The following is a 27,262-nucleotide window of genomic DNA, read 5'->3' as shown; positions in this document are numbered from 1 at the left end:
AAACCTAGGGTTTACACTTGTGCCACTGACCTGCTTCGACCGAAACTCGAAAATTCCAAGTTTTGACCTAAAAAAACTGAATCCCTAGATTTTAGGCTTTTTGCTTTTTCTGAGATGCAAACCTAGGGTTTACACTTGTACCACTGACCAGCTTCGACCGGAACTCGAAAATCCCAAGTTTTGACCTAAAAAAGCTGAATCCCTAGATTTTAGGCTTTTTGCTTTTTCCAGGATGCAAACCTAGGGTTTACACTTGTACTACTGACCAGCTTTGACCGGAACTTGAAAATTCCAAGTTTCGATCTAAAAAGCTAAATCCCTAGATTTTAGGCTTTTTGCTGCTTCAGATGATCCACCTAAGCATGGATTTCAAATTTCAAGTTAATCAGGTTAAATTAGATTAAACTGTGAAATTTTGAAGTTTCTCTAAAAATTATGCTAAGTCTGGCTAACAAAGGTTTTTGAAGTATTTTTGCAAGTTCAAACCCCACCACGATGCAAGAGAGGCCATGAAGGAGCCTTGCCTGAAATCCGCCATGCCTTAGGAGGTTGTGTGGGTGCTCACCCTGAAGTCTGCCATGTTTGGGGAGGTCACATGGGAGCACGCTCTAAAGTCCACCAAGGTCTAAAAGGTCAATGTGGAGAGCCCTCCAAAGTCCGCCCAAGCAAGAGGAGGGAAGGTTAAAGTCTGCCACACCTCAGGGGGGGGCCATGAAGGAGCTCTCACCAAAGTCTGCCATGAGTTTGAAGGAGGTCATGTGGGAGCAAAGGCTAAAGTCCGCCCCAATGCCTTAGCCAAATAACATCAATGATGGAGGCCATGAAGGTGCCTTAGCCAAAGTCCGCCATGCATTTGGAGGCTATGTGGGAGCACTCTCCAAAGTCCGCCCAAGGTTGGGAAGCTAAGGAGGAGTAATCAAAGTCCACCCAATGAGGAGCCTTGCCTAAAGTCCGCCCAAGGAGGAGCACTCTCCCAAGCCCGCCAAAGTTTGGGGGGTCACATGGGTTCTAAGCCCAAAGTCCGCCATGAGTTTGGAGGCCATGGGTGTCATAGCCAAAGTCCGCCAGGATGATGGAGGCCTTGAAGGTGCCTACTCCAAAGTCCGCCCCACCTAGAGAGGCCATGGAGGAGTCAACACCAAAGTCCGCCAAGGTAAAGGATGCCTCGGGAGAGTCATGAGAGGGGACCTTCAAAGTCCGCCCCATGCCTTAGCCAAAATTTTGCCTTGAAGAGAGCTATGAGGGGAGCCTTCCAAAGTCCGCCCAATCATGTAGGAGGCACCACCAAAGTCCGCCATGCCTTGGGAGCAACCTCCAAAGTCCGCCATAGGCTAGGAGAGATGCCTAAAGTCCGCGATAGGCTAGGAGGGTCCTGAGGAGAGGTCACCAAAGTCCACCCAAGGTGGGAGAGAGGTCACCAAAGTCCGCCATACCTTGGAAAGGTATCCAAAGTCCGCCATACCTTGGAGAAGATGGAGATAAAATTCGAAAAATCAACCTACACATGGAAGGTCAAACAAAGTCAACATGATGTCACAAAATCCACAGAGATTTCAAAATTAAATCCAAAATGAAGAAATATCTAAATAAAAAAAAATCCTCAAAATAAATCCAAAATGGAAAGTTTTTTTTGAGAATATTGAGGGAATATTAAAAAATTATTGAGATATTAATTCAAAATGGAAAGTTTTTTTTGAAAGAGAATATTGGAGGATTGATGAATATCTTCAAACTTAAATCAAAATGTAAAGTTTTTTTTAGAATTAGAAGTATGAGTTGGATGATTTTAGGGGTTTTGCTTAAGCCTTGTCTACAAATACTTCATTATCAAATTCATTATTACACCAAGAAGTTCAAAATTACTAAGGAGAGCTTAGTAAAGTATGTCAGTTTGAAGATCATCTGGAGAAAATTCTAGATATTGCTGGAAGTGGGATAATATTTTTAGTAGAAGGCTAACAGATTTCTGGAGAAAGGCATCTTTTCTGAATTTTCTCAATATTTTGGAGAAAAGTCTAGCCTTACTCCTATCCAAGTCAGAGGTGAAATTAAAATTGTGAATTTTCTGAATATTTTCCAGAATTTAATAAATGATTTTTTTCAAAAATTTTGGAGAAAGAAAATCATTTTTTTTGGCTAAGTATGAAATTTTTTTGAAAGTTTTAACACTTGATGGTGACTTCAACCGACCTCAAGGCTGAGGGTCTGGAGGTGAAAATTCAATTTTTGTGGCTAAGTATGAGAGTGAAAAATGGAAAATTTTCCAACACTTAGCCATTTCGCGGCCCCGTTATTTTTTTTTTCGAAATTTTGCAGAAAATTTTCTAACTTAAAGTTTTCATCATTCATCTGCAGGTCTTAAGCACCATGAAGTTCGAGGTAGATAAAGATGCTCCTCCAGAGTCGAGGATGACTTCCAAGTGGAAGAACATCAGCGACACCAACCTCGGACACATCAACCTAAGGGAGTTTAAGAAGCGAATGTTTGGTCTGGACAACCTTGTGCCTACCACCATTGCGCGAAAAATGATGAAGAGTGGTATCGTGCACGCTGCCGGCTTCCTCCCCACCATGCAGTGCAATGAACTAGTAGTTGAATGTGCCAAACACTACAACCCCATCAGTAAGGATATTGTTGCACCTGATGGAAGAGTGTTGGCGAATGTCAGCGATGAGGCCATCAGAGAAGCCTTCAGGATCCCTGAGTACCACAACGCAGTATATATGACCAAGGACGAAGCTGACAGTCTATACCACGATCACCTGGAAGAATATGATGCCATAGTTAATCATTCCTGGCTAGACAAGCCAAGGAAGGGCGCCTCCAAACTCTAGAGAAAGAGCCTAGTGCGAGCATACTTCAAGGAGGACATTGGGGACATGATTGTCTTGCTCAATAGAATAATAGGAAATCCTCAGGGAGCTCCATTCGAACCCTGGATGTATTATTTCATTAACGAAATAATCAATGGAGTAAAAATGATAGATTGGGCCCGTATGATCAGTGACAACCTAGATAGCCAGCTAAGGAATCTGGAGGCGAATAGGACTTTCTTCATGAGTTCTTACTTGTTCTATTCTTTAGCCAGGACCTACAGGTACAAAGGTCTCACTTGTAGAGGAGAAGTTGGGAACAAGGAGAACCAATTTCCGGTATATGATTGCTATCCCCAACTCCATATGGAGGAGAAGTTCCATTTCAAAAGGGTGAATGATGCCTTCCTGATGCACATTACCCGGACCCTTCAAGGTGGCCTGCACCAGAGGCTCTCTCAAGAGTCTATGGACTTCATCGGTCGGTTCGGGTGTTGGTACATCCAATATCCAAAGTTCACTTACCTCTGAATTCAGGGATTCTCTGGGCCCCCATACAAGCTTCCAGCTTACCCTACCAACCGAGTGGTGTTGCTCGAGGTTGTGAGACAATTGGAAGAGTATATAGTGATTCAAAGGGATAAGCAGAAGAAGGTAGGGACATCCTCACTTACAATTGGTAATGGGCTAGAAACATGTCCATCATCACAGGCTGCAGCTACCGCTAAGAAAGAATTGGCCTGGTATCCCTTCTACCAATACAAGGCAAGAAAAGATTTTGATCCATTCCATAGGATAAAGAATATCGAAGGGACAACGTTTGAGCACAGACTGGAGTTGGAAGACTACTGGGCTAATGCAGCCGATAGTTTCGAGATCCGGAAAAGGTTCTGGTCAAGAATTCCTTTAAGTATGGTGAGAGCAACGGAAGTATTCAAAGTTGCCGATCAGGTAGAAGAAAGCCTAGAACTTCAGCAACCGGGTTTTGAGAAGATGAAGAATGAACCTTTAGTCTTGATAGATTGGACAGAGGGAGAAAAATTAGATCTAGCAAACCTCATGAGGTTGGTGGTTGAGTACTCAAGGTGGTGGGCGTCTGAAAAGACAAAATAGTTGAAGGCCAAAGGTGTGGTTCTAACTTATGAATTAATGGGAGTAGATGATACTCTGTCCGTCCATCCTTGTACCTCTGCCGGTGATGCTCAGAATCCAGAAAGTGTTGGATCTCGAAAGAGAAAGAGTTTTTTTAAAACAAAAGCCTCTGTGACGACAGGGATGTCAAGCCATCTCCAAGACAGTTGGGGGACGGTAATGTCCCCACTTTAGCAGTTGACCAAGCATATGTGCGTTAGCCTAGCTCTACATGGTCCCGAGGGCTAACGAAGGGTTTAAAGGGATCCTAGAGTGTTTTGGCCTAGTCATTTCTAGTTCAGGCCAAAACGGAGTTGATTTACTTAGTTTCAGGCATACTTACTATTTTTAGTAAGTCAACAGGACACAACGAAGGCTAGTTTTGGTGATTGGATCCGATACTCCTTGGCGAGAGCTTTCTGACGAGTTATCAATCGTGCTATTCGGAGTCCGATTGCTAGTATATTTTAATGCCTAAAGTGTTATTAAAGTAACATTTAATTTCATTGTAAAATATTAAAGTGTTACTTTAATATTTATTTTATGGGGATGTGTGCAAATCAAAGGGGCATCCAAGGGAGACATAAGTGAATATTTTAATATGTTTTATATTGCACATGTTTTATCCCACATTGCTTAAGTGAGTTGGGTCGACCCTTGGAGAAAGAATAAACGGAAGCTTTTGTGGCTTCATTCAGCATATTGAATTTGAGAAGAAATTGATGTGTGAGTTGCAGATCCTTTCTTGGCATTAGAGGACGTCTATCCTCTCGTGTGACATTCTAGACGTCATTCCCTTGGGGTTTGGCCTTTGGAATCCATTGCTTTCAGCTTCATTAACAGGCAAATTGGGTGCATTTCCAGCTACAGGCAGCAACACTATTTGGGTGTATTTCCAGCTACGGGCCGCAACACTATTCATGTGGGCACTATTCACGTGGTACTATTCACGCGGGCGCTATTCATGTGGCACTATTCACGTGACACTATTCACGTGGCACTATTCATGTCATTGTAGCAGCAAGATTGGAAAACATTTGATGGAGCATTATTGCTGGAGTATTTAGTGAGTTGAAAAAATCTGCTATGTATTTGATTAATTCTGAAAATAATATCATATCAGTAGTAGTTCAATTTCCAGTTGCATATTATTCTAGTTTCATTCTTGTTCATATTCTGTGATTTCAATTCCATGTAAAACAAACCAACATTTCATTTCTGGAGCCATAAGGGAATTTAAAACATTAAACGGAGAAATAAGGAGTTGGATGCAAACTGTTTGATAAAATTCCTAGCAGCAGTTGGTATGGTTTTTGGGCATTCCGAGGTGTCCATTACAGTGGTATCAAAGCTTGTTTTTCCTGCCATCCTGTGAGGGTTTCATGGGTCCAGCACATCAGTATTACTTGAGGAGAAACAAGTCAAACACAAACCTACAGAATTCACCAGAGATTGAAGAAGAGGGTGACCTCTTTTTAGCACCAGCCATGGGTGACAGAGATGGGTAAAGGGGAGAACCTAGCACTAGGGAGATGCTCAGTTATCTTGCTAGGGGTCAGAGGGAGCTCCAGGCTACATTGCAGCAGATGGCTATAGCATTTACACAACATTTGACGAGAGCAGACCAAGGTAATAATGGCAACCAAGGTAATAATACCCATCAGGGTAATAATGCTAATCAGGGAGGTGGACAGGGTAATGGACGTAATGGAGACGCATCGGTTAACAGGGGAACCAGGACATATGCTAGAGCAGGTTCTTCTACTACGAGACCACTCATGCCACAGTTTCCTCCGAGGCAGAATGACCAGAATAATGTCGGTCCTATACAACAAGAGATTCAAAATATGATTATGGATGATTGGAGGGACTCTAGCCCTGAGCTACAGGCTGAGATGACATTCAGGGAATATATGGATGTTAGACTCAAGAATATGCCCATGAGAGGAAACTGACAACAGAATTATGAGATGAGGAAGAAGTTGGGAAAGTTGTCTATTCCCTACTATGATGGTACAGGAAAGGCTTCAGCACGGACATGGGTCCAGAAATTAGATACTTATTTTCAGCTTAATCCCATGCTTGAGGAGGATGCAATTAAGTATGCTGCATTGTACCTGGATGGGAGTGCACACGAGTGGTGGCACCATGGTATGGTCACATTGGGCCATAATCAGATAGACACATACGCAGAGTTCACTGAGAGGTTGATTGACAAGTTTGATACGAAGGATCCAGAACTCCATTTCAAGGAGTTAGCTCAGTTGAGACAGTGGGGTCCTATCGACAGTTACATCTCAGACTTCCAGAGACTATCAATGTTGGTTACAGACATTTCGGAGAGGAGGTTGATTGTATTGTTTGTGGATGGATTGTCAGAGCCTCTTCGTGGTTGGGTGAAGGGACATGATCCCCTCACATTGCAGGATGCAATTAGGAAGGCGAGAGATCTTGCACCTTCCGCTTCTAGGAGTAAGTTCACTCCTAAGGATCCACACTTCAAGAAGGATAAGGATAATAAACCTCTACATAGGGATTCTCAGCCTCAGAAAAAGGAATCAAAGAGGTTAGACAATGAGACACTGAACGAGTTGAGGCGAAAAAAGCTATGTTTTCAGTGTAGGGAACCGTGGGATTTATCTCACAAGTGTCCTCTGAAGGCTAAGGCCAACTAGATGGAGTACTTCTCTGCTGAGGAGTCACAGTCAGAGGATGAGGAGCAACAGTCAAAGTCTGATGGTGAGAGAAGTGCCACTGAGGAGGGTTCAGGGAATGATAAGTCCCTAGCTAGATTGACAGGTGCTCAAAAGGCAATTACTTTTAAGGTGTGTGGTACCATACAAGGATAGAAGGTGGTTGCTTTGCTGGACACTGGGGCCACACATAATTTCATAGATTCACAGTTAGTGGCTAGGAGAGGGTGGCAAACTGAAGAACATTCAAGATTCCGAGTCATGGTAGCTAGTGGTCACAAGTTACTATGCACACAGAAGATTACAAATCTTCGCATCAGATTGGGAGATGGTTATGAGCTCCAGGATGAGTTCTATGTTGTGGACATGGGTGATTATGACGTTATCTTAGGGATGACTTGGATGGCATCGTTGAGAGAATTTACTCTCAAGATGGAGAGAGTAGAGATGAGGTTCCAGCATGAGGGCAGGACCGTGGTACTCAGAGGATTATCAAATGGTAGTTGTAGGGTAGTTTCTTTGAGGAGGATGGAGAGGTTGTTCAAACATGATGATGTTGAGTGGGCAGCGGAGTGCTTGATTATGCCAGCATCACCAGAACCACAAGTTAAGAGTCATCCGCCTGATATGCAGGACATCCTTGATAGACATGCCAAGGTATTTAGTAGTATTCCACATGGTGTTCCTCCAGATAGGGGAATAGAGCATGTCATTGAATTAGAAGAGGGGGCTAAGCCCATCATGATCACACCCTATCATCATCCTAAGAAACACAAGGATGAGATAGAGAAAGCCATCAAGGAGTTGTTGGAGATGGGGCACATTAGGCCAAGCAAAAGCCCTTTTGCTTCAGCAGTTGTTTTGGTTAAGAAGAAAGATGGAACAATGCGCATGTGCATTGACTACAGGGCCTTGAACAAGAAAACCATTAAGAACAGGTACCCCATTCCGAGGATAGATGAGCTGATAGATGAGCTACATGGGGCATGCATCTTCACAAAGATAGATTTGAGATTAGGGTATCATCAGATCAGTATGAGGGCAGAGGACATTGAGAAGACAGCTTTTCAGTGTCACTATGGTCATTTCGATTTTCTAGTTATACCATTTGGGCTAACCAATGCTCCTACTACTTTTCAGAGTTGCATGAACCAGGTGTTTAGGGGGCAATTGAGGAGATATGTTTTGATTTTCTTTGACGATATTTTGGTCTTTAGCAAATCATGGGGGGGAGCATTTGCAGCATCTTGAGGAGGTACTATCTATTTTGGAGAAAGAGTCCCTGTATGCCAAGGAGTCTAAGTGTGAGTTCGGGATGACAAAGCTTTTGTACCTTGGTCATATTATCAGTGCAAAGGGAGTTCGGGTGGACCCTGAAAAGATTAGAGCTATTGTTGATTGGCCCACACCTACGAACCTTACTCAACTTAAGGGGTTCTTTGGCTTATGTGGTTTTTATAGGAGGTTTGTTAAGGGGTTTTCTCAGACAGCTACTCCCTTGACAGATCTTACTAAGTAGGGGGCCTTCATGTGGACAAAGGCAGCACAGAGGTGTTTTGAGCATTTCAAACAGGTGATGTCTTCATGTCCAGTTCTAGCTCTACCAGACTTCACGAAGCCTTTTGAGCTTCATTGTGATGCATCAGGTGATGGGATTGGAGCAGTATTGATGCAGGAGAAGCACCCCATCGCTTTTGAGAGTAGGAAGCTCCGAGGGGTGGAGAGGAGCTATTATATTTATGATCGTGAGATGTTGGCCATCATGCATGCCTTGGCCAAATTCCGATCCTACTTGGTTGGAGGGAAGTTTGTGATCAAGACGAATCACAACAGCATAAAGTATTTCATGAGCCAGCGAGACTTGAATGATAGGCAACAAAAGTGGGTCACTAAATTGCAGGCTTATGACTTTGACATTGAGTTCGTCAAAGGGAAGAAGAATGTAGTAGCTGATGCCTTATCCAGAAGACCTCACATTTGTGCTCTTGCAGAGATTACAGGAGATTGGAGGGATAAGATTATAGCAGAGTATGTCAGAGATACTTGGGCTTCAAGTTTGATTTCAGGTACTATACGGGATGATCGCTATGAGGTGATAGATGGATTGATCAGATTTCAGGACAGGGTTTATTTGATTCCATCATCACAGTTGAAAGAGGCGATACTAAGGGTATTTCATGATGCGCCTACAGCTGGGCATCCAGGGGTCTTCAAGACCTACAGGAAGATCCGAGAACGGTTCTCATGGAGAGGGCTCAAGGGTGATGTTCAGAGGTATGTCAGGGGGTGTGTAGTTTGTCAGCAGAATAAGGGAGAGCATACGTTCCCTGCAGGGTTACTACAGCCCTTGCCCATTCTGGACAGGAAATGGGAAAGTATTTCAATGGACTTTATCACTGGGTTACCACGAGTGCAAGGGAGAGATTGCATCTATGTGGTGGTAGACCGCTTAACGAAGCTCGCTCACTTCTTTGCTATTCCGTCCACTTACACAGCAGCACAGGTGGCAGATCTTTTCTTTAGAGAGATATTCAGGTTACATGGGCTACCTAGATTCATTGTCAGTGATCGAGATAGTAAATTTATGAGTATTTTCTAGCAAGAGTTGTTTAGGTTGTGTGGCACAGATCTTACACCCAGCACTAGTTATCATCCGCAGACAGATGGGCAGACAGAGATTGTGAATAAATGGGTGGAGGGATATTTGAAGAACTATGTGACTACACAGCAGAGGGCTTGGGTTAGATGGTTGCATATGGGAGAGTACTGTTACAATACTACATATCATATGTCCATCAGGATGACACCCTTCATGGCACTTTATGGTTATGAAGCACCAAGCTTCATGGATTTGGTTTTGGGAGACAGCAGGGTGCCCAAAGCCAAAGACTTATTGTAGGATAGTCAAGATATCCTGAGAGCGCTCAAGGAGAACATACAGCAGGCTCAGAATCAGCAGAAGTTGTACGCTGATCAGCATAGGGTAGAACGCAGTTTTGAGGTAGGGGATATGGTGTACTTGAGGCTACAGCCATATAGGCAGTCATTGCTCAAGAGGAGCGAAGCAGAGAAGCTGAAGCCTAGATTTTATGGTCCCTACAGGGTGATTTGCAGAGTGGGCGAAGTCGCCTATGAGCTTGAGCTTCCAGAGGGCAGTCAGGTACACAATGTATTTCATGTGTCTAGGCTTAAGAAAGCTATTGGTCAGAGTGTAGAACCTTTTGCAGATTTACCCCCCTTGGATGAGGAGGGGAAGCCCGTGTTAGTACCTGAGACTATTCTGGACACCAGAGAGAGGAAACTCAGAAACAGGATAGTGAAGGAGTATTTGGTCAGATGGAGAGACCTGCCGAAGGAAGATGCTACATGGGAGAATGAGCAGGTGATACAGCTGGCTGGACCGAGATTGCTTGAGGACAAGCAATTTCAAGGGGGGTGGACTGTAATGTCCCCACTTTAGCAGTTGACCAAGCATATGTGCGTTAGCCTAGCTCTACATGGTTCAGAGGGCTAACGAAGGGTTTAAAGGGATCCTGGAGTGTTTTGGCCTAGTCATTTCCAGTTCAGGCCAAAACGGAGTTGATTTACTTAGTTTCAGGCATACTTACGATTTTTAGTAAGTCAATAAGACACAACGGAGGCTAGTTTTGGTGATTGGATTCGATACTCCTTGGCGAGAGCTTTCCGACGAGTTATCATTCATGCTATTCGAAGTCCGATTGCTAGTATATTTTAATGCCTGAAGTGTTATTAAAGTAACATTTAATTTCATTGTAAAATATTAAAGTGTTACTTTAATATTTATTTTATGGGGATGTGTGCAAATCAAAGGGGCATCCAAGGGAGACATAAGTGAATATTTTAATATGTTTTATATTGCACATGTTTTATCCCACATTGCTTAAGTGAGTTGGGTCGACCCTTGGAGAAAGAATAAAAGGAAGCTTTTGTGGCTTCATTCAGCATGTTGAATTTGAGAAGAAATTGATATGTGAGTTGCAGATCCTTTCTTGGCATTAGAGGACGTCTATCCTCTCGTGTGACATTCTAGACGTCATTCCCTTGGGGTTTGGCCTTTGGAATCCATTGCTTTCAACTTCATTAACAGGCAGATTGGGTGCATTCTGGGTGCATTTCCAGCTACAGGCAGCAACACTATTTGGGTGTATTTCCAGCTACGGGCCGCAACACTATTCACGTGGGCACTATTCACGTGGTACTATTCACATGGGCACTATTCATGCGGCACTATTCACGTGGTACTATTCACGCGGGCGCTATTCATGTGGCACTATTCACGTGACACTATTCACGTGGCACTATTCATGTCATTGTAGCAGCAAGATTGGAAAACATTTGATGGAGCATTATTGCTGGAGTATTTAGTGAGTTGAAAAAATCTGCTATGTATTTGATTAATTCTGAAAATAATATCATATCAGCAGTAGTTCAATTTCCAGTTGCATATTATTGTAGTTTCATTCTTGTTCATATTCTGTGATTTCAATTCCATGTAAAACAAACCAACATTTCATTTCCGGAGCCATAAAGGAATTTAAAACATTAAACGGAGAAATAAGGAGTTGGATGCAAACTGTTTGATAAAATTCCTAGCAGCAGTTGGTATGGTTTTTGGGCATTCCGGGGTGTCCATTACAGGGACATCCCAAATGCCCCGGCCATCCCTAGGACGATCAGACGCCCCTGACATCAGGGGACGGTGTTTCCAAAAAAGGGGACATTTCCAAAAAAATTGAAAAAAAAGGGAAATAGGGGCATATCCCCTGTCCATCCCCGGGATGTATCAATAGTCGAGGGGACATTTCCAAAAAAAATTGCAAAATAGGGGATATCAGGGAGACATCCCCCATCCATCCCAAGATGTCCCCGATACTGAGATGGGGTTTTTATGTGTTCTAATCGGGGTATACGACAATCAGAATTTGACCATTATTGATGATTTGAAGGTCATGATACTTTAGATAAATGTATCATGAGACATGGTTTTTAAGTGTTCTAATCAAGGTATACGACGATCAAAATTTGACCATTATTGATGATTTGAAGGTCATGGTACTTTAGATAAATGATTTACAATTTGCAATCAAATTCTCTATTGACTACTCTTCCAAACATGACAAACTTTTAAAAAATTGGGTAAGGGACTTTACAAAGATGTGGCAGGAGATGTTTGAAGATGCCATCTTGCCAATAGCTTTAGTTCCCTTCATTCAAGGTGATTACAAAATGATGAATTAAAAAACCCATGATTTTAATTTATTTTTTTATGGAGGCCCAGACCTGCAAGCACAGCAGCTCGCAGCGAGCTGCCAGCCTAGCAAGGGCCTTCACGAAGTATTTTTTGCCACCGGATACGGGGGCACGAGCCAATAGGTTGAACCTCTTTGGCTAAGAGCCGAGGACTGCAGGGTATCCATTCCGCCAAATTCGTCCGGGCCACGATCCCGGCCTCATCCCTTATGATGTCGAAGCCTTGCACTCAGCAAGACTTGGTGGGCTCAAGTGGAGCCATTCAGCTTCACCAGTAGACCAAGGGCCCATTGACATGATTTTAATTTGAAAGACTTCTTTTACTGTTTTTTAGTAATTAACTTTTCACACGTGAACTTTCTAAATATTTATATTAGTTTAATAGCCTTTAAAAGATCCACCCGTTCCCTCGATCTGTGTCGCCTAACTCGGAAAAACACTGCTATTGAAATTTTCCTTCGATTTAAATAAGCTCTTTCCTTGATTTTTTCAATTATTTGGAAGGAAAATAAAGTCCTGTAATTCTTGAAAAATAAATTGAATGAATGATTCAATAATCGGATAATTACATTGAATGATATACACACGTATATATAGAGGTTACAAGACGATGATCTATAATTAGAACATAATGTTAAAGTAAAAGATTAAAGAGCTAAAAGCTAAATTAAGCTTAAAAGCTAATTAACTAGAAAGAAAAAGCTAAATGCTAAATAAAGCTCAAAAGCTAATTAACTAAAAAGCTAAATGACCATTAAACAAGGAACTAAATATAGGTGACTAAAATATAATTAAATATTCTAATACTCTCCCTTAATGGTCATGCTATCTATCACACCAAGCTGCCCTCTAAATTTGAGAAACTTTGTCAGGCTCAAGGACTTGGTGAGGATATCTGCAGTCTGATCTTCTGTAGGAATGTACTGCAGTATCACTGATCCATCTTCAACATGTTGGTGGATGAAATGACAATGAAGCTCCACATGCTTTGTCCGCTCATGGAAGACTGGATTTTTGGCTAATTTTAGAACCCCTTGATTATCACAAAACAAGGGAGCAAGTCCTAGTTGAGACATTTGCATGTCTGCAAGCATCCTACGTAGCCAAATTGCCTCACATGCTGCCTTAACAGTTCCCCGATACTCTGCTTCGGTCGAGGAAAGAGCTATTGCCTGTTGCTTCTTGCTGGTCCATGTGATTGCACCTGTACCCAAGCTGCAAACATACCCAGAAGTTGACTTTCTGTCATCAACACAACCTGCCCAATCTGAGTTTGTGAAACCAACCAGCCTAGGATCTTTGCTTCTGCTGTACAGAATGCCAAAATCAGGAGTGCCCTTCACATATCTAAGCACATGCTTCGTTGCAACCCAATGTTCAACTTTTGGGGCTGACATGAAGTGAGAAATATAGCTCACAGCATAACTGATGTCAGGTCTAGTGGTGGTGAGATAAATGAGGTTGCCCACTAGTTGCCTGAATGAAGACTCATCCACTACAGGTGAATCTGATTTGGCTGATAATTTGAGCCCTATCTCCATAGGTGTAGATGCAAGTTTACAATCTTGCATTCGAAACTTACCTAGTAGGCTCTTGGCATACTTTGACTAAGAAATGAATATGTGGCTATCAGTCTACCAAACTTCTACACCGAGACAATAATGGAGAAGTTCCAAATCTGTCATATCAAAATGCTGACACAAATTCTGTTTGACCTGCATGATTAGATGTGCTGCATTGCCAATAATGATGAGATCATCAACATAGACTACTAGAAAATAGAATATCATCACTAGTATGTTTGACATACAAATTGGGATTTGAAGGACTCCTCTGAAAGCCTTGATCAATCAAGTACTTATCAATTTTGATGTACCATGCATGAGGAGCCTGTTTGAGGCCATAGAGTGCTTTGACTAGTCTACATACCTGGTGTTTCTTACCGGCAACCTTGAAACCTAGAGGCTGCATCATGTAGACTTCTTTTTGCAAATCACCGTTGAGAAAGGCACTATTGACGTCCATTTGATGGACTTTCCATCCAAATTGAGCTGAGAGAGCGAGGACAAACCTAATGGTACTCATCTTGGTTGTGGGAGCAAATGTCTCCTCATAGTCGATGCCCTCCTTCTGTGAAAACCCTTTTGCCACCAACTGAGCCTTGTACTTATCAAGGCTCCCATCAGCTTTATACTTGACTTTAAACACCCATTTGCAGCCAATGGGCTACTTTCCTGGAGGAAGATCGAACAATACCCAAGTGTTGTTTTTCAAAAGACTATGTTGCTCCGCTGCCACAGCCTTTTCCCATTCAAGTACACCTTTGGCCTCTGTATATGTTTGAGGCTCATAAATACTGTGAATGTTGGCCATAAGAGCAAAATTAACTGTGTGTTGCCTGCTCTTACCTCTAACTGATCTACCCTCAATGATCTCATCATCATGAAGATCACCAATGGTCTTGGCCCACCACTTAGGCCGGAGAGTAGAAGTACCAACATCTGCTACAGGATGAAGAGTGCCCGGAATATCTGGAGCAAGCTCCTCTGGATGTGGATCGAGAAGATCCTGAGGAAAGTCAGGGGGTGCAATGTCATGCCTGGGAGACCCCACAACTTCAGAGTCAACTAAATCTCTCCCATCAGGTGGAGCTAAGGGAAGACGAACACTCATACTTACAGCCTTTGGAGGGTGATCCTCAGTGCTCAAATCAGGAGAGGAAAGCTGAAAAGGCCCTCTTTCTTCATCAAATACTACATCTCGACTGAATATGAGGTGATTAGTGTCTATATCAACCAGCCAATATGCCTTGTGGTTGTCACTGTAGCCGATGAACATCAATTTTAGACTCTTTGGATCCAGTTTGGTGCACGTGGCATCTAGAATCCAAACATAAGCTGTAGAGCCAAAAACTTTCGAATGACTAATTTTGGGCTTCCTGCCAGACCAAGCTTCCTCTGGAGTCATCTTCTTAATGACCTTTGTGGGAGACCGGTTCAAAAGGTAGACTGCAGTGAAGATCACTTCCGCCCAAAAGTGTTTTGGAACATTTCTATGCTCCAACATAGACAGAGCCATCTCAGTGACTGTACGGTTCCTGCACTCAACAACACCGTTCTGCTGTGGGGTGTAAGGTGTGGTAAGCGGATGCTTAATGCCATGTGATGCACAAAAGTTGGTGAACTCTGTAGAACAAAATTCCCCTCCATTGTCGAACCGAAGAGTGACTATCTGACAACTAGACTCTTTTTCCACTAAGACCTTAAATGTTTGAAACATGGTGAACACCTCTGATTTCTGCTTAAGAAAATAAACCCACATGCGTATGCTGAAATCATCAACAAATAATAGAAAATACCTGCATCCAGTGACTGATGGAGTGTTCATGAGACCACAAATGTCTGCATGAACGAGTTGCAAGACCTTGGATGCTCTCCAAGCGTCTCCATTTGAAAACGGAGTCCTATGCTACTTTCCAGCTTTACACGCTCCGCAAACTCCATGATTCCGAGTTTGAATCTCAGGTAATCCTAAGACTAGATCCTCTCGAACCAACTGAGAGAGATAGTGGACATTGAGATGCCCATATTGCTGATGCCAAAGAGTGCTGATGGAAGTACTCCTAGTTGCCATGGCGAGCTCCTGAGAAACAATAGAATCAACAAGTCTATAAAGACCATGATCCTCAATACCAACTACAACTGTAGTGCGAGTCTCCCTGTCAACAATGCTACACTTGTGCAACCCGAAGACGACATCCAGCTGTGGTGAATGCTGCATAATCTGACTGACTGACAGTAGATTGAGCTTCATACCAGGTACAAAGTATACATTGAGGAATATTAAATCCCTCCCACCAGATGAAATCTGAACGTTGCCCTTGCCGACAATAGTATACTCTTCGCCTCCACCAAAGATCACTGAATCATGAAAGGCATGTACTCTCTAAACCAATCCCGACGATGTGTGAAATGTTGAGAGGCTCCAAAGTCAATGTACCAGGCTGATGATTGAACATCATCAGAGGAGGTTTGGGCCATGAACGCATAGAAGGTAGATTCCTTCTGATCAGGATGCACGGCAGAATTGGCTTTCTACTTGGACCCTCCCTGTTTGGATTGTTGGGATGCTATCAATTTCCGACAATCTTTCACCAAATGGCCATGTATATGACAGTAGGAACACTGTAAGCTCTTCTTTTTGGAAGACTGCTGAGGTTGACCTTGACCTTGTCCTTTCTGCTAGAAGGACGAAGCTTTACCCTTGTACTTATGTGAAGCTGAGGCTGTGAAAGCCTATTCAGTGGATGAATTAGCTCTGCTTCCAAATTGCTGCTTCCATCGATCATGTTGTAGCAGCTTGTTGCAAAGATCAGGAAACTTCAAATCAACACTAGCAGAGGAGATATTGAGCATGTTGTCCTCATTTTTTGTTTGCAAAAAATGAAGGACCACTATGGTAAAATTTTATGAAAAAATTGAAATTTTTACTCTATGGCACGCTTCTCGAGGCAAAATTTCGACTAATCCTTGGACTGGCTTGATCCTCAGTCCATTCTCGAACTAAGTTTCGAATTTCGTCCAATTCTGGGTTCGTTTGCTATGCCTTTCCTTCAATTTCGGGTTTTAAAACCCGAACTGCAGGTGGAGAATTTTCTTCAAACTGCAAGTTTTAATGATATTCATTGTTATGGTCTTTGTAGGGGAATTTTTGATCAATTACATGTGCACTTTTGTTTTAAATATGTCACTTGTAATTTATTTTAAGTTTCCCCTTTAATGTTTTTATCTTTTTATTGTTTTTGGGTCATTTTTAGTTAAAATAGGGGTTTTTTGGCTCAACTGCAAGTAAACTTGCAGTTTGTTCAAAAAACCCCTACTTTAATGATTTTCACATGTAATAGGGATTTTAAATCCCCATTACATATGTGCAAGTGTTTTTAACTTGTTGTAGGGATTTTATTTCCCTTTTACAAGTATTTTTAAACTTGCAATTTGTCTTTTAAAACCCGATTTTGACATAAAAGAGCATTTTTTGACAATTTCGAACTTGCTATTTGTCTTTTAAAACCCGATTTTGACATAAAAGTGCATTTTTGACAATTTCGAACTTGCTATTTGTCTTTTAAAACCCAATTTTGGCTTATAAATGGAAAAAGTGAAAATAAAACTTGTTATTTTCTCCCCAAAACCCGATTTGCATGTTTTTGGGTAAATCGAACTTGTTTGTTCCCCAAAACCCGATTTGCATGTTTTTGGGTAAATCGAACTTGTTGTTTGTTCCCCAAAACCCGATTTGCAAGGAAAATGGATTTGTTGAAGATGTCAAAGCGATTTTTTGGGGAGATTTGCTAGAGATGCAAGGCGTTTAGGATTCTATCCTATTCTCATGCATTTTCAAACACATTTTTCGCCATTTAGAGTTTATTATTACTGGTTTTTGGAGCTGAATCAGCAAAAACGTGGTTTATCCAATCCACATTTTGGGCGTTTTTTACTCCATGAACCTGCAATCTCCTAAGGCGTTTTGCCCTCTCCTACCTAGGCGTGGAGTATGGGATAAGTTTCAAGACATTTAATGATCCATTGATGGTGCATTGAATACCACGTTTTTTGCAAAAACGTTATTTCCTTTGGCTGCGTTTTTTACCTTTGGCGTCATTGCCTCTTCAAATACCTTTGGCGTCATTGCTCCAACAAATACCTTAGGCGTTTTGCTTCAATAAACTTGAAATGCACACTTTCATTGGCATTTTGCTCCTCCAAGTTTAAGATTGCTGCCATATTTGGGGCATTTTTACAACAAAAAAAACGTGATAAGGGTTTGATAGTCCGGTTTCGCTTCTTCATCTCAAGAAGTATTGCATTGTTGGAGAAGCATTTTGCATTTTTAATAAAGGTATGTTCTTCCTTTCTTCTCTTCTTTTTATTATTTTCTTGTTTTCTTTATTTTTCGTTTTTAGTTGCATTTTTGGCATGTGATGTTCTTCCCCTAAAAATTGGTTTTCGTGAAAGAAATCTTCCCCTTTGAAATGCAATTGTTGAATTGCATTGTTCTTCCTAAAAATCCCTCTTAAACTTGTATTCGGGATTTTTAATCTCGATTACAAGTTCGCTGGAAATTCTTGTTCTTCCCCTATGGTTAAGGAATTTAACTATTTTTGGTTAAAATTCCAAGCTTGAAAAGTGTGAAATACCCTTCCCTTGCAAATTCGGGTTTTAAAAACCGGATTACATGTTGAAAAGTTCTTCTCATTTTCATGAAAATGACTTTCCCGGATATTCCCATTTCTATTCATTCGCGTTCCCCATATCCGTACTTTCCATTTCCATCATTTCCCGCAAGTCAAAATCCCATTTTTCATCCATTTCTCCATTTTCGAATTTACAAGTGTACTTGTATTCGGGTTTTAAAACCCCGATTGCATGTATGTACTTTCCAACTTGTATACTTGCGAAAATTCTCCCAAGATCCGAAATTGGTCAAAGTCAAGATTTTCCCTTTTCTACATATCTCCCCTCTTCCTCTCACAAAACCGTGAAATTCAGAGATCAAAGTTTTACCCATTTGAAGAAGAAAGAATGATATTTGCAGCTGATTATGATGTTGCCTTAACTCTTTTAAGTCTTCATCACAGCATTCCAGGTTCACAATCAATGTCAGATTTGCCGGCATCGCCAACTCCAAAGAAAATGAAATACAAATATGACAAATACCAGAATGAGGTTACACCTTCTCAGGTATCTTCTCCATTGGATCGCATCAGGGACACAGAAATAGGGCACGTTGATATGGCAGAATTCATTCACAGGGTAGAAGATCCACAGGATAACAACTTGCAGCGGCTGTTGGACAGCCATATCCATCATGCATCTTCTTTCCCAGTGGCTGCCCTAGAACCTGAGTTTGTTCTTGCATGCGCCCATCATTTTGACAAAGAGTCAAGAGTCATCAAAAATGATGATGGTGAAGCTATAATTCGTCTTGATGCGGATACAATCGAGAAGGTCTTCAAGATACCTCCTGCACCTGTTTATATGGAAATCACCAAAGAAAGTGCAGCAGAGTATTATGTGAAAAGGGAAAAAGATTGCAAGCGACACATCAATAGATGGATCCAAGAGCCTCGTCCTTCCTTCTCAAGATGGGCAAAGTTGTACCGTTGTGATTTCAAGTGGGAGATAGGAGACACCATCACTCTTCTCAGCAGGATGATGGGTCTTGAGCACTCTAATATCTTTGAGCCATGGATGTATCAATTCATTATGTTCATACGGCAGTCGCATCATATTTCATGGGGTGAAATCATCAGCGATGCTTTGTGCGAACAACTTGCAGCAATTCCTACCACTATGACCTTCTTCATGAATTCTTATTTGGTATATTTAGCAGCGTCACTTAGACACTTTCCAGGTCTTTCTACCAAGGGTGATCGCTCGCTTATACCAGTTTGGGAATATTATGACCAGTTGCCATTGAAACCTAGTAGACTGCATTTCAGAAAAATCCAAGATGCATTCTTTGGATATTTCATGTGTCAGTTTGACATGGATCTCAGAAACAAAAGAGTATCAGATGAGGCATGGGTCAAGGTGTCGGAGTATGGGTGTTTATTCCTGCAATTTCCCACCTTCACCTACATGAGGATTGGATGCTATGATGGACAGCCATACATGCTTCCAAGATACCCAACCGATAAGATAATTCTTATGGAGTTGGGAAGACAGATCATGGCTGTTCATACTTTTCAGTCTGCTAGACACAAAGTTGGAATGGGGATCTCTAGCACAAACCCATTGAAAATTGATCGATACTCCCTTGTCACATCTGTGAAGGCTAAGGCCATGGAGGTTGAATTGCAGGAAATCAAGCTTAAGAGATTCAAACCTAGAGCTGATTTTGATTATAGAGGTATGAAGGAGAAGATCAAGAAATCCTTTGTGCATGTTCATCGCATTGAAGACATCTGGGTAGATCTCCGCACGGAAGTCGAAATTCTGAAGATGGATTACTGCAGGCTCACTGTTGAGCAAATTGTTGACTTGAACTTGGCGGATATCATACAAGGGATGATCGATGACGGGCATATACTTGATCCTAAATACATTTCACGAAGGGTTGAGGAAGCTCCACTTCCTTTGATCCAATGGTCACACAAGGAGTGCATCTCGATCCTTGACAGATTTCAGCCTATCTTGGCCAACACTAACGCATGGCTGAAAAGTAATGCTGTTAGACTTATCAAAATCAAGGTTGGTAAAGAAGATGATTCTACAGGGCCTCTTGGACGGAAGTCTGAGATTCAGATTGATAACAAGGAGGGTGCTTCATCTTCAGGCACAAGGATCAAGTTACGAGTCAGTCGTGCAATAGTGCTTCCTCCTGAGGAGACGACTACTCGTGGGAAGGAGAAATCACGGTTCCATGTTCGGGTGATCGATCTGGATAATCCAGAAGAGGGGCAGCAATCTGATGATGCGCCTAGGTCTCCAGTTTCAGACTCACCTCACGAGGTCATTCCTCCAGTTTCCATTGAGACGCCTCTTTCTCCTCCTGATTTGCTCATAGATGAGTCTCCTCAGAATGCAGTTCCTATTTCAGCATACGAGCCTTCTCCTGATCAACAACGAGAAAGTGTGTTGGAAGTTCCTGAAGATAATCCCACTTGTATTCAGTTATCAAAAATTGATACTTCCACTTCTGGTTTTGAAGAATTCATGAGACAATCTTCATGTCCATTGGTAACTGAACAAACCGTGGTCGCTATTCAAACAGATATTCCTCCCAAGGTGACCACAGTAATTCAAACAGAAACTGCTTCTCCTTCACCTACGGCTGCTACAGGAAGTGAGTTGATGACTTTGCCTCCATGGCTTAGTTCTTTCACCCCGAAAAGAAAGAAGCAGGAGATCTCACCTGATGCCTTTGATTACCAGCAACTCAAACAGTCCAGATCAAAAGTTGCTAAGAAGGCAAAGACTATCTCTAGGGTAACTGTTGATAGCAACAAGATGAAAGTAGTTGAAATTGTGGAACCTATTGCAGATAAACCACTTGATGAAATGTCAGCTACTGATTATAAGGTTACAAGAGTAGAACTGGGCAAGCAAACACATGAGGTCATTAAACATGATGCTCAGTTTTCTGTTGCTTCACTAGTGCAAAGGTGTGACGATCTTCTTGCAAAGAAAGACAAGCTAGAAGAAGAAAACCGACAGCTCATGGCAGCCATTCATAAAATCACAAAACCTGCTGCTGAAGGGAGTAACTCCATAGGTTCTTCTGGTTCCCAAGAATCAATTTGTGGAGTGGAAAGGGCTGCTCAGAAAGTACAAGCATTGGATTCCTGGGTTGATCAGCTTCATGATCAATGTATTCAAGTGGTAAAAGACATTTTTCAAGTAATGTCTAAGTTGGAAACCATTGAGGAAAAACTGGATCAGACTTCTAACACTTTCAAAAAGAATCTGGAAAGTGTTGAGAAAAGTCTGGCAATCTGGCGTACCATGCCCCAACAACAGCTGAGTATTTTGCAGGAGCACGCCATCATCTCTTCCAGGGTCATGTACTTGGAATTTGAGGAACTCATGGAAAACAAAACCCTTGTTCTTAAATCCCTCATTGAGGAGATCAGTGATGCAAGGAGATTCCGGGATGAAGTCTATCGAGGTATTGTCTCACATTGTGAAAGGGCCTCTTGCAATATAGTAAGTCAGGATGGAGAGCTGATTCCAGAAGAAGAAGTTCTTGCTGATTTACAAATGAGGATTCATAATGAATGGAGGAGCGAACAATTCTCGGCAGCTTCAATTCAAGCATTGATGAAACACCAAGCCTTTTTGCATGAGATCCAGTCCATCCTGGATAAAGACAATTCTGCGCTCCTTCGTTGTCACGACACTATTGTGAAGACTATGGTTGTTGCTAAGAACACCCATGAACCGAATCCCGAGGAACTACAAGTGAACATCAGAAAATTTCAAGGATTCGTGTCTTCACAAAAGGCAACTTAAGTGTTTTTCAACACTTAGTTGAATTTTCCCTCTTTTGTAATTTTTAGTTGTAATTTCATTTTGACAAGTTACATGTAAAAGTAATTTTTGTAAAATACAAGTTACACATTACTTGTACTTTTGTAATTACATGTAAGGCAACTACAAGTTGTGTCCGATTAGGACTGTAGTTGGAATAACTCTTAGTTAATTAATGAAGTCTCAGTTATTTATTGAATGAGTCTTGGTGGTTGAGAGAATCTCTCAAGTTAGTTAGGATCCTCCCACCTTTTTCTCAAGGCTCCTCTTCTATAAATACTTGAGAGGTCCATTGTAAATATATCTTTTGGAAGGCAAGCAAAAACTCTGCCAAATTTACAGCAAGAAGTCTTTGAGCTTATGTATGTGAATTGAAGGTTTTGAAGAATAAGAAAGAAGGATTACTCAAGTTTTGAGTCTTTGAGCTACATGTTTGAGTTTCATTCTTTTCATTTATTCTATGCAAAGTGTTTCTAAAGGAGCTTAGTCCAATCTGATTTGAAGTCTTTGAGCTGCAAGTAAAGAAGATTAATTAAAATAGGAAAATCTCTAGGAGGAGCAGCAAGTCTTTGAGCTTGCGTCTATTCTTGAGGAAAATTACTGTTTGATAAGAAATAGCAGCAAGTCTTTGAGCTTGTATTAGTTCTTGTCTTTGTGTTAAAAGAATAAATTATTCCAGTCTTTGAGCTGTTATCTTTTATCCATTGTAAAAATTTAGTCTAGCAAAGGGTAGATAGAACTTCAAATAGTCAAGTCTTTGAGCTTGATATTGTTGTCCCGTCCCGAAGGAAGTGACGGAAGTCTTTGAGCTTTCAGGAAACTTCATTTCCTTTCTCTCATTTCACTTGAAAGTAGTTACTGCTGTTCATTTTCAATCGCTATCCTTTTCTGTGAAGAGAAAAGGATATTGTCTTTCTTGAAGAAAGAAGGAAGACTGCTGTCCCATCCTGTTTTTATTTCAGTTTTAGTTAGATAGGGGGAGCCTTCCCTTAATTAGGAGAGTTTTTACTCGTGTGCTGTGGTTGAAACCACAATTTTGTATATTTCCCCCAAGTGTACAAAATTTTCAACCAACAGAGCATATCAATGAAATGCTCGTAGGATCTGGGAAGGCTTTTCAGCGTGATCACTACCATATCCTCTTCCACCATGGTTCGGCCTATAGCTTCTTACTGATCACAGATGTCCTTGATCTTCGTAAGATGTGTCTGGATAGATGACTTCTCATCCATCATGATAGAAAACAACATATTCTTCAGAAAGAAAGCTCGGCTCTTGTCAGACATTTCATGAAGATCCTTCAAAAGATCCCAAATCTCTTTTGCTGTGCACCTGTGGGAGTTGATCATCTATGACGGAGAGTTTGATAAGCATGACAGCCTCTCGATTCTTCACATCATGTTTGTCTTGATCTTCACCTGCTGTTGTAGGACGAGATTCCTTGCCCAAAACAAGTTGATCAAGGCAATGATACTCGAAGATGGCAAGCATACGTTGTTTCCAAGTGTTGTAGTTGCGGCTGTTGAACTTTTAACTGTGTTCCAACATGATGTTGGTTAATGATACCATCACGGAAATCGAGGTTGATCAAGGTCAACTGAGTGAAAGCAAGAGACAGAAGAATTTGATTTTAAAAAAATCAGAATAGAAGCAGCTATTGAAAAAAAACTGAAACCCTATAGGAGAATTCTGGCACGAATTTCGAGGTTGGGAAGAAACCCAAAATTTAAAAAAAGAATTGCACACTTAAAACAGCATAAATGGTGCCCAAAAAAAACAGCAAAAATCCCAACGTCCACAGAAATAGCAGAAATTGTGAACTATTTTTAAATTCCAAAGCAAATTTGTTGGCACAAAATTCGAGGTGCAGAAAACTAGGCACCCAAAAAATCTGAGACCAACCCAGAAAAGCTCTCAAAAAACCCACCAAGAATCTGAAAATAGAATGCAGATCCAACAGCTCAAAAATCAAGGCACGAAAAATGATGCACCCAGAAAACTCTGACAATGACCCAGTTGAGGTCGCAAAAAACCCACCAAGAATTTGTAACTAGAATAAAATTTTGACTTGAACTGAAGGGTCAAAACCTTAGTCGAAAATTGTAGAAACCTTAGGAAAATTTTCAACTTGTCTCAGGAAGAGAAAAAAATCTGCTCTTTTTAAAAAAAAGAGTTATAAAAAAAATCTCTTCAATAAAAAAACTTTGAAAAATTTTAATAACAAAAAATTTCGAAATTTTTAATTTTCATGCTCTGATACTATGAAAAATAAATTGAATAAATGATTCAATAATCGAATAATTACATTGAACGATATACACACGTATATATAGAGGTTAATTAGAACATTATTAAAGAGCTAAAAATTAATTAAGCTTCCTTTGAAAAGCACGCCACCAAATTTAGTTTCATGCAATTGTTTGATACACTTCACACAAAGTGATTTAGAATCAGTTCTAGGAATGTGTAAGACAATCTCTGAAACTATTTTCCCATGCGCATGAATCCATATAAGAGATTTTTAGTGTAGAGAAGAATATTTTATTTTCCCATTTGCATGAATCGCCATAAGAGATTTTCAGAATTGAATAGAATATTTTATCTGCATTTTGCACCCTCAATGGAGTTAAGTCACCATAGAATTTCTGCAGATTTCTAAAAGTATGCACAGCTTATGTACCAATTACACCATAACTAAAAGTATAAGCAGCCTTTTATGCCGTTTTCATCAAATATCTCCCTAGATAATATATATAGACTATAACTGCTATTTGCTTTACTCAGACTACACTCTGCACCTACCCCTAAATTCAATAGGATGAGGATTGAATACTGAAAGTCTGGAGTTTCCCAAGCAGACCCGGAGGTTCAAATTCAACTTGTTGAGTGTGACATACTCCAGTGGGCAAAACCGGGTGCATCTCCGGGATAAATTTGCCCCCTAAAATTGACCAAATTTTAAAAACAAAAATGTAAGATCTGGGAAATTGATTTTCTATAATAGTTTAGATCATATCCTTTGTTTTCTTATAGAATACAAATGTACATTAAAAAAAAAAAATTAGTAACATGTATTAGCTATCAAACTCGTTCTTTAAATTTCGGAGTACATTCTGCATTAGTGGATATTAAGTGTTGCTGAAAAGCACTCCAACATCAAAAACGTGAGCCTTGATTCATGGGTGAAATTCAAAGTTGTGGAGGCGTAGCTTTTTTTCCTCAATAGTTCAGTTTCATTAACCAGGTGAGAGTACAAATTCTTACCTGAACACAAAGAGCCTCAGAAGCACCAGAGAGTCCAAGCCCGAAGAAGATATAACTTCATCCTCTGTAGTTTTAAATGCACAGCTAATCCAAGTGGCAGAGGGAATTAGCCTGCCTAGAGTGAAGCTCCCATCTTCAGTTTGTGTGGGTGTTTTATTCTTCAAAACTTGACGGGGAAAATAAACAACTGCATTGACAGGCTGCTTCTTGAAAATGGAAAACAAGGTCAAGAAAAGAATGGCCAAGCCCATGTTAATGGCCGCCGAGGCGATTAAGCTCCCCACATTCATCTTTCCCCGTATGCATTTTCCCTGCAACGAGAGGGAAATATATACAGGGTGACGCAAAAACTGCGGTCACGCATGCGTGCCGCGTGTCTTTCGTAAGCTCATTTGACCAATGTTTCACGAATCGAGCCATTGGCGGTCGCGCAGTTTGAAATTGACATTGTTGGTGTATCTGCAGTGGCAAGCGGTAGTGATAATAATCCTCTGTGACTCTTGCGTGTCAATTTGAGTTCGATCTACAGGTCCCGCAATTTTCACGAGAGATGAGTCCTCACGACTCTCCCCATATAAGCTTGACATTAGATCGTTCCTGCCATGTTTTGTTTTTATTTTTTTTTTAAGATTTTTAATTTTACAAGATTAGGCAGTTTATGGGATCCAAACTAAAAATAAAGGTCAGGTCTTCATGTAGCTGTTTAACTTATTTTGACCAGCTGCTGCTCCACTTTTTATAAAAAAATGGTGAAGTTGTGTGTTATTTTCTTAATAAGCAGTTGCTGTTTATTTCCAACCTTTCTTTTCCTTACAACCCTTCTTTTTTTTCAGCTTTTTTTAACAAATGTTAAAAAAGATTCCAATTTTTTTTTAAAATAAACAGAAAATAGACATAAGCACATGCATGGGGACATGAAGTACAAAATGATTTTAAAAGAATCAATCCGCTAACCAGCCTAGGATTATTGGTCATTAAAGTTTTTTTGTGTTTTTCTAATATATAATTGAAATATTTGAGTCAAATTAAGCAGTACTCATATTTGTGAGTATTTATGATGAGGTTGATTTTAAATTCTTTAATTCAAGTAACTGATTTGTTAAATAAATAAATTAGAGTAAAAAAATAGTCATAAAAAAGGAAGCTCTCTAATTGCTTTAGCAACTTCTCCAAATCCTAGATGTCTATAGTTCAACTGGGTCCAATGACCAACGAATAAAATTTCATTTCCAAAACATCTCTTGTTTTCTTTTCTTTATATTAAATATGAGGAGAGAATCGTTACAACATCACTTTTATCAAATCAGTATTAGGTATTCCATGTCAAGGAGACAATATATAAACCATCTGACTAACAAACAACCATAAACAGTGACCTAAAGACAAAAAGAGCCCTATACATCGACACGTGAATAAAAAGGGTCATCTACATCTAAACTGTGTGCCCATACATTGGGGACCATATACAAAATGAATATTGTACCTATAAATCCATATGGATTCTATACAAAAAAACTGATATAAACAAAAACATCATATAACTAAGAAACTGACTAAATTATTAGTCTTCAACCCATGTTGTCCATCCTATGGGACTTTCCATCCAAATGATGCTTATGTTTTAGTTCACCACCCCCATTGTAGGTAATTGTTGAGCCTGATACTACCTCTCCACCCACTTGTCTTCATTGATCTCATTCATGAAGACCTCCAAAGCATTGACAAAGGAAGATCTCTTTATTTTAAACTTGGACAATGTGTACCTGTGAGACAACTGAGAGATATACTCTAGTTGTGCCATCCTCAATGAATCTCTCGAACTTCTTCTTTGCAAGCCTCATAACAATGGTGACCTACAATTCAACATTGTAAACAATTAGTCTTCTTAAATACTCGGTAAGCAACCTACCCTTACCTTGGAATTTCTCCCCATTCTTAATGGACCAGATAACCTAAAGTATCTCACATGATAAAAGAGACAAACAAATTACTATCATTTTTAATACCATTAATGAAACCAAAAACAACATCAAAATAAGATAATTTATCAGAAACTTT

At 40.6% G+C, this 27,262-nt stretch overlaps 1 protein-coding gene across 2 annotated transcripts in view; it reads right to left on the bottom strand.

Annotated features, from left to right (window-relative positions):
* The window catches only part of LOC131038226 (CSC1-like protein At3g54510), a 187,129-nt gene extending 161,361 nt beyond the window's left edge, over positions 1 to 25,768 (bottom strand). For both annotated transcript variants that reach the window (XR_009359128.1, XM_059213112.1), the window contains exon 1: positions 25,205 to 25,768. Coding sequence is in view for 1 of the 2 variants with exons in the window: in XM_059213112.1 (XP_059069095.1) it covers positions 25,205 to 25,494 (290 nt within the window). In the remaining variant the exon portion in view is untranslated. The remainder of the gene's footprint in view (positions 1 to 25,204) is intronic.
* Positions 25,769 to 27,262: the final 1,494 nt, after the last annotated feature.

The sequence above is a fragment of the Cryptomeria japonica genome, chromosome 10 (assembly GCF_030272615.1).
Source record: "Cryptomeria japonica chromosome 10, Sugi_1.0, whole genome shotgun sequence".
Lineage (NCBI taxonomy): Eukaryota > Viridiplantae > Streptophyta > Pinopsida > Cupressales > Cupressaceae > Cryptomeria > Cryptomeria japonica.
Note: the sequence above shows the minus strand (reverse complement) of the source record. Positions and strands in the feature narration are given on the sequence as shown.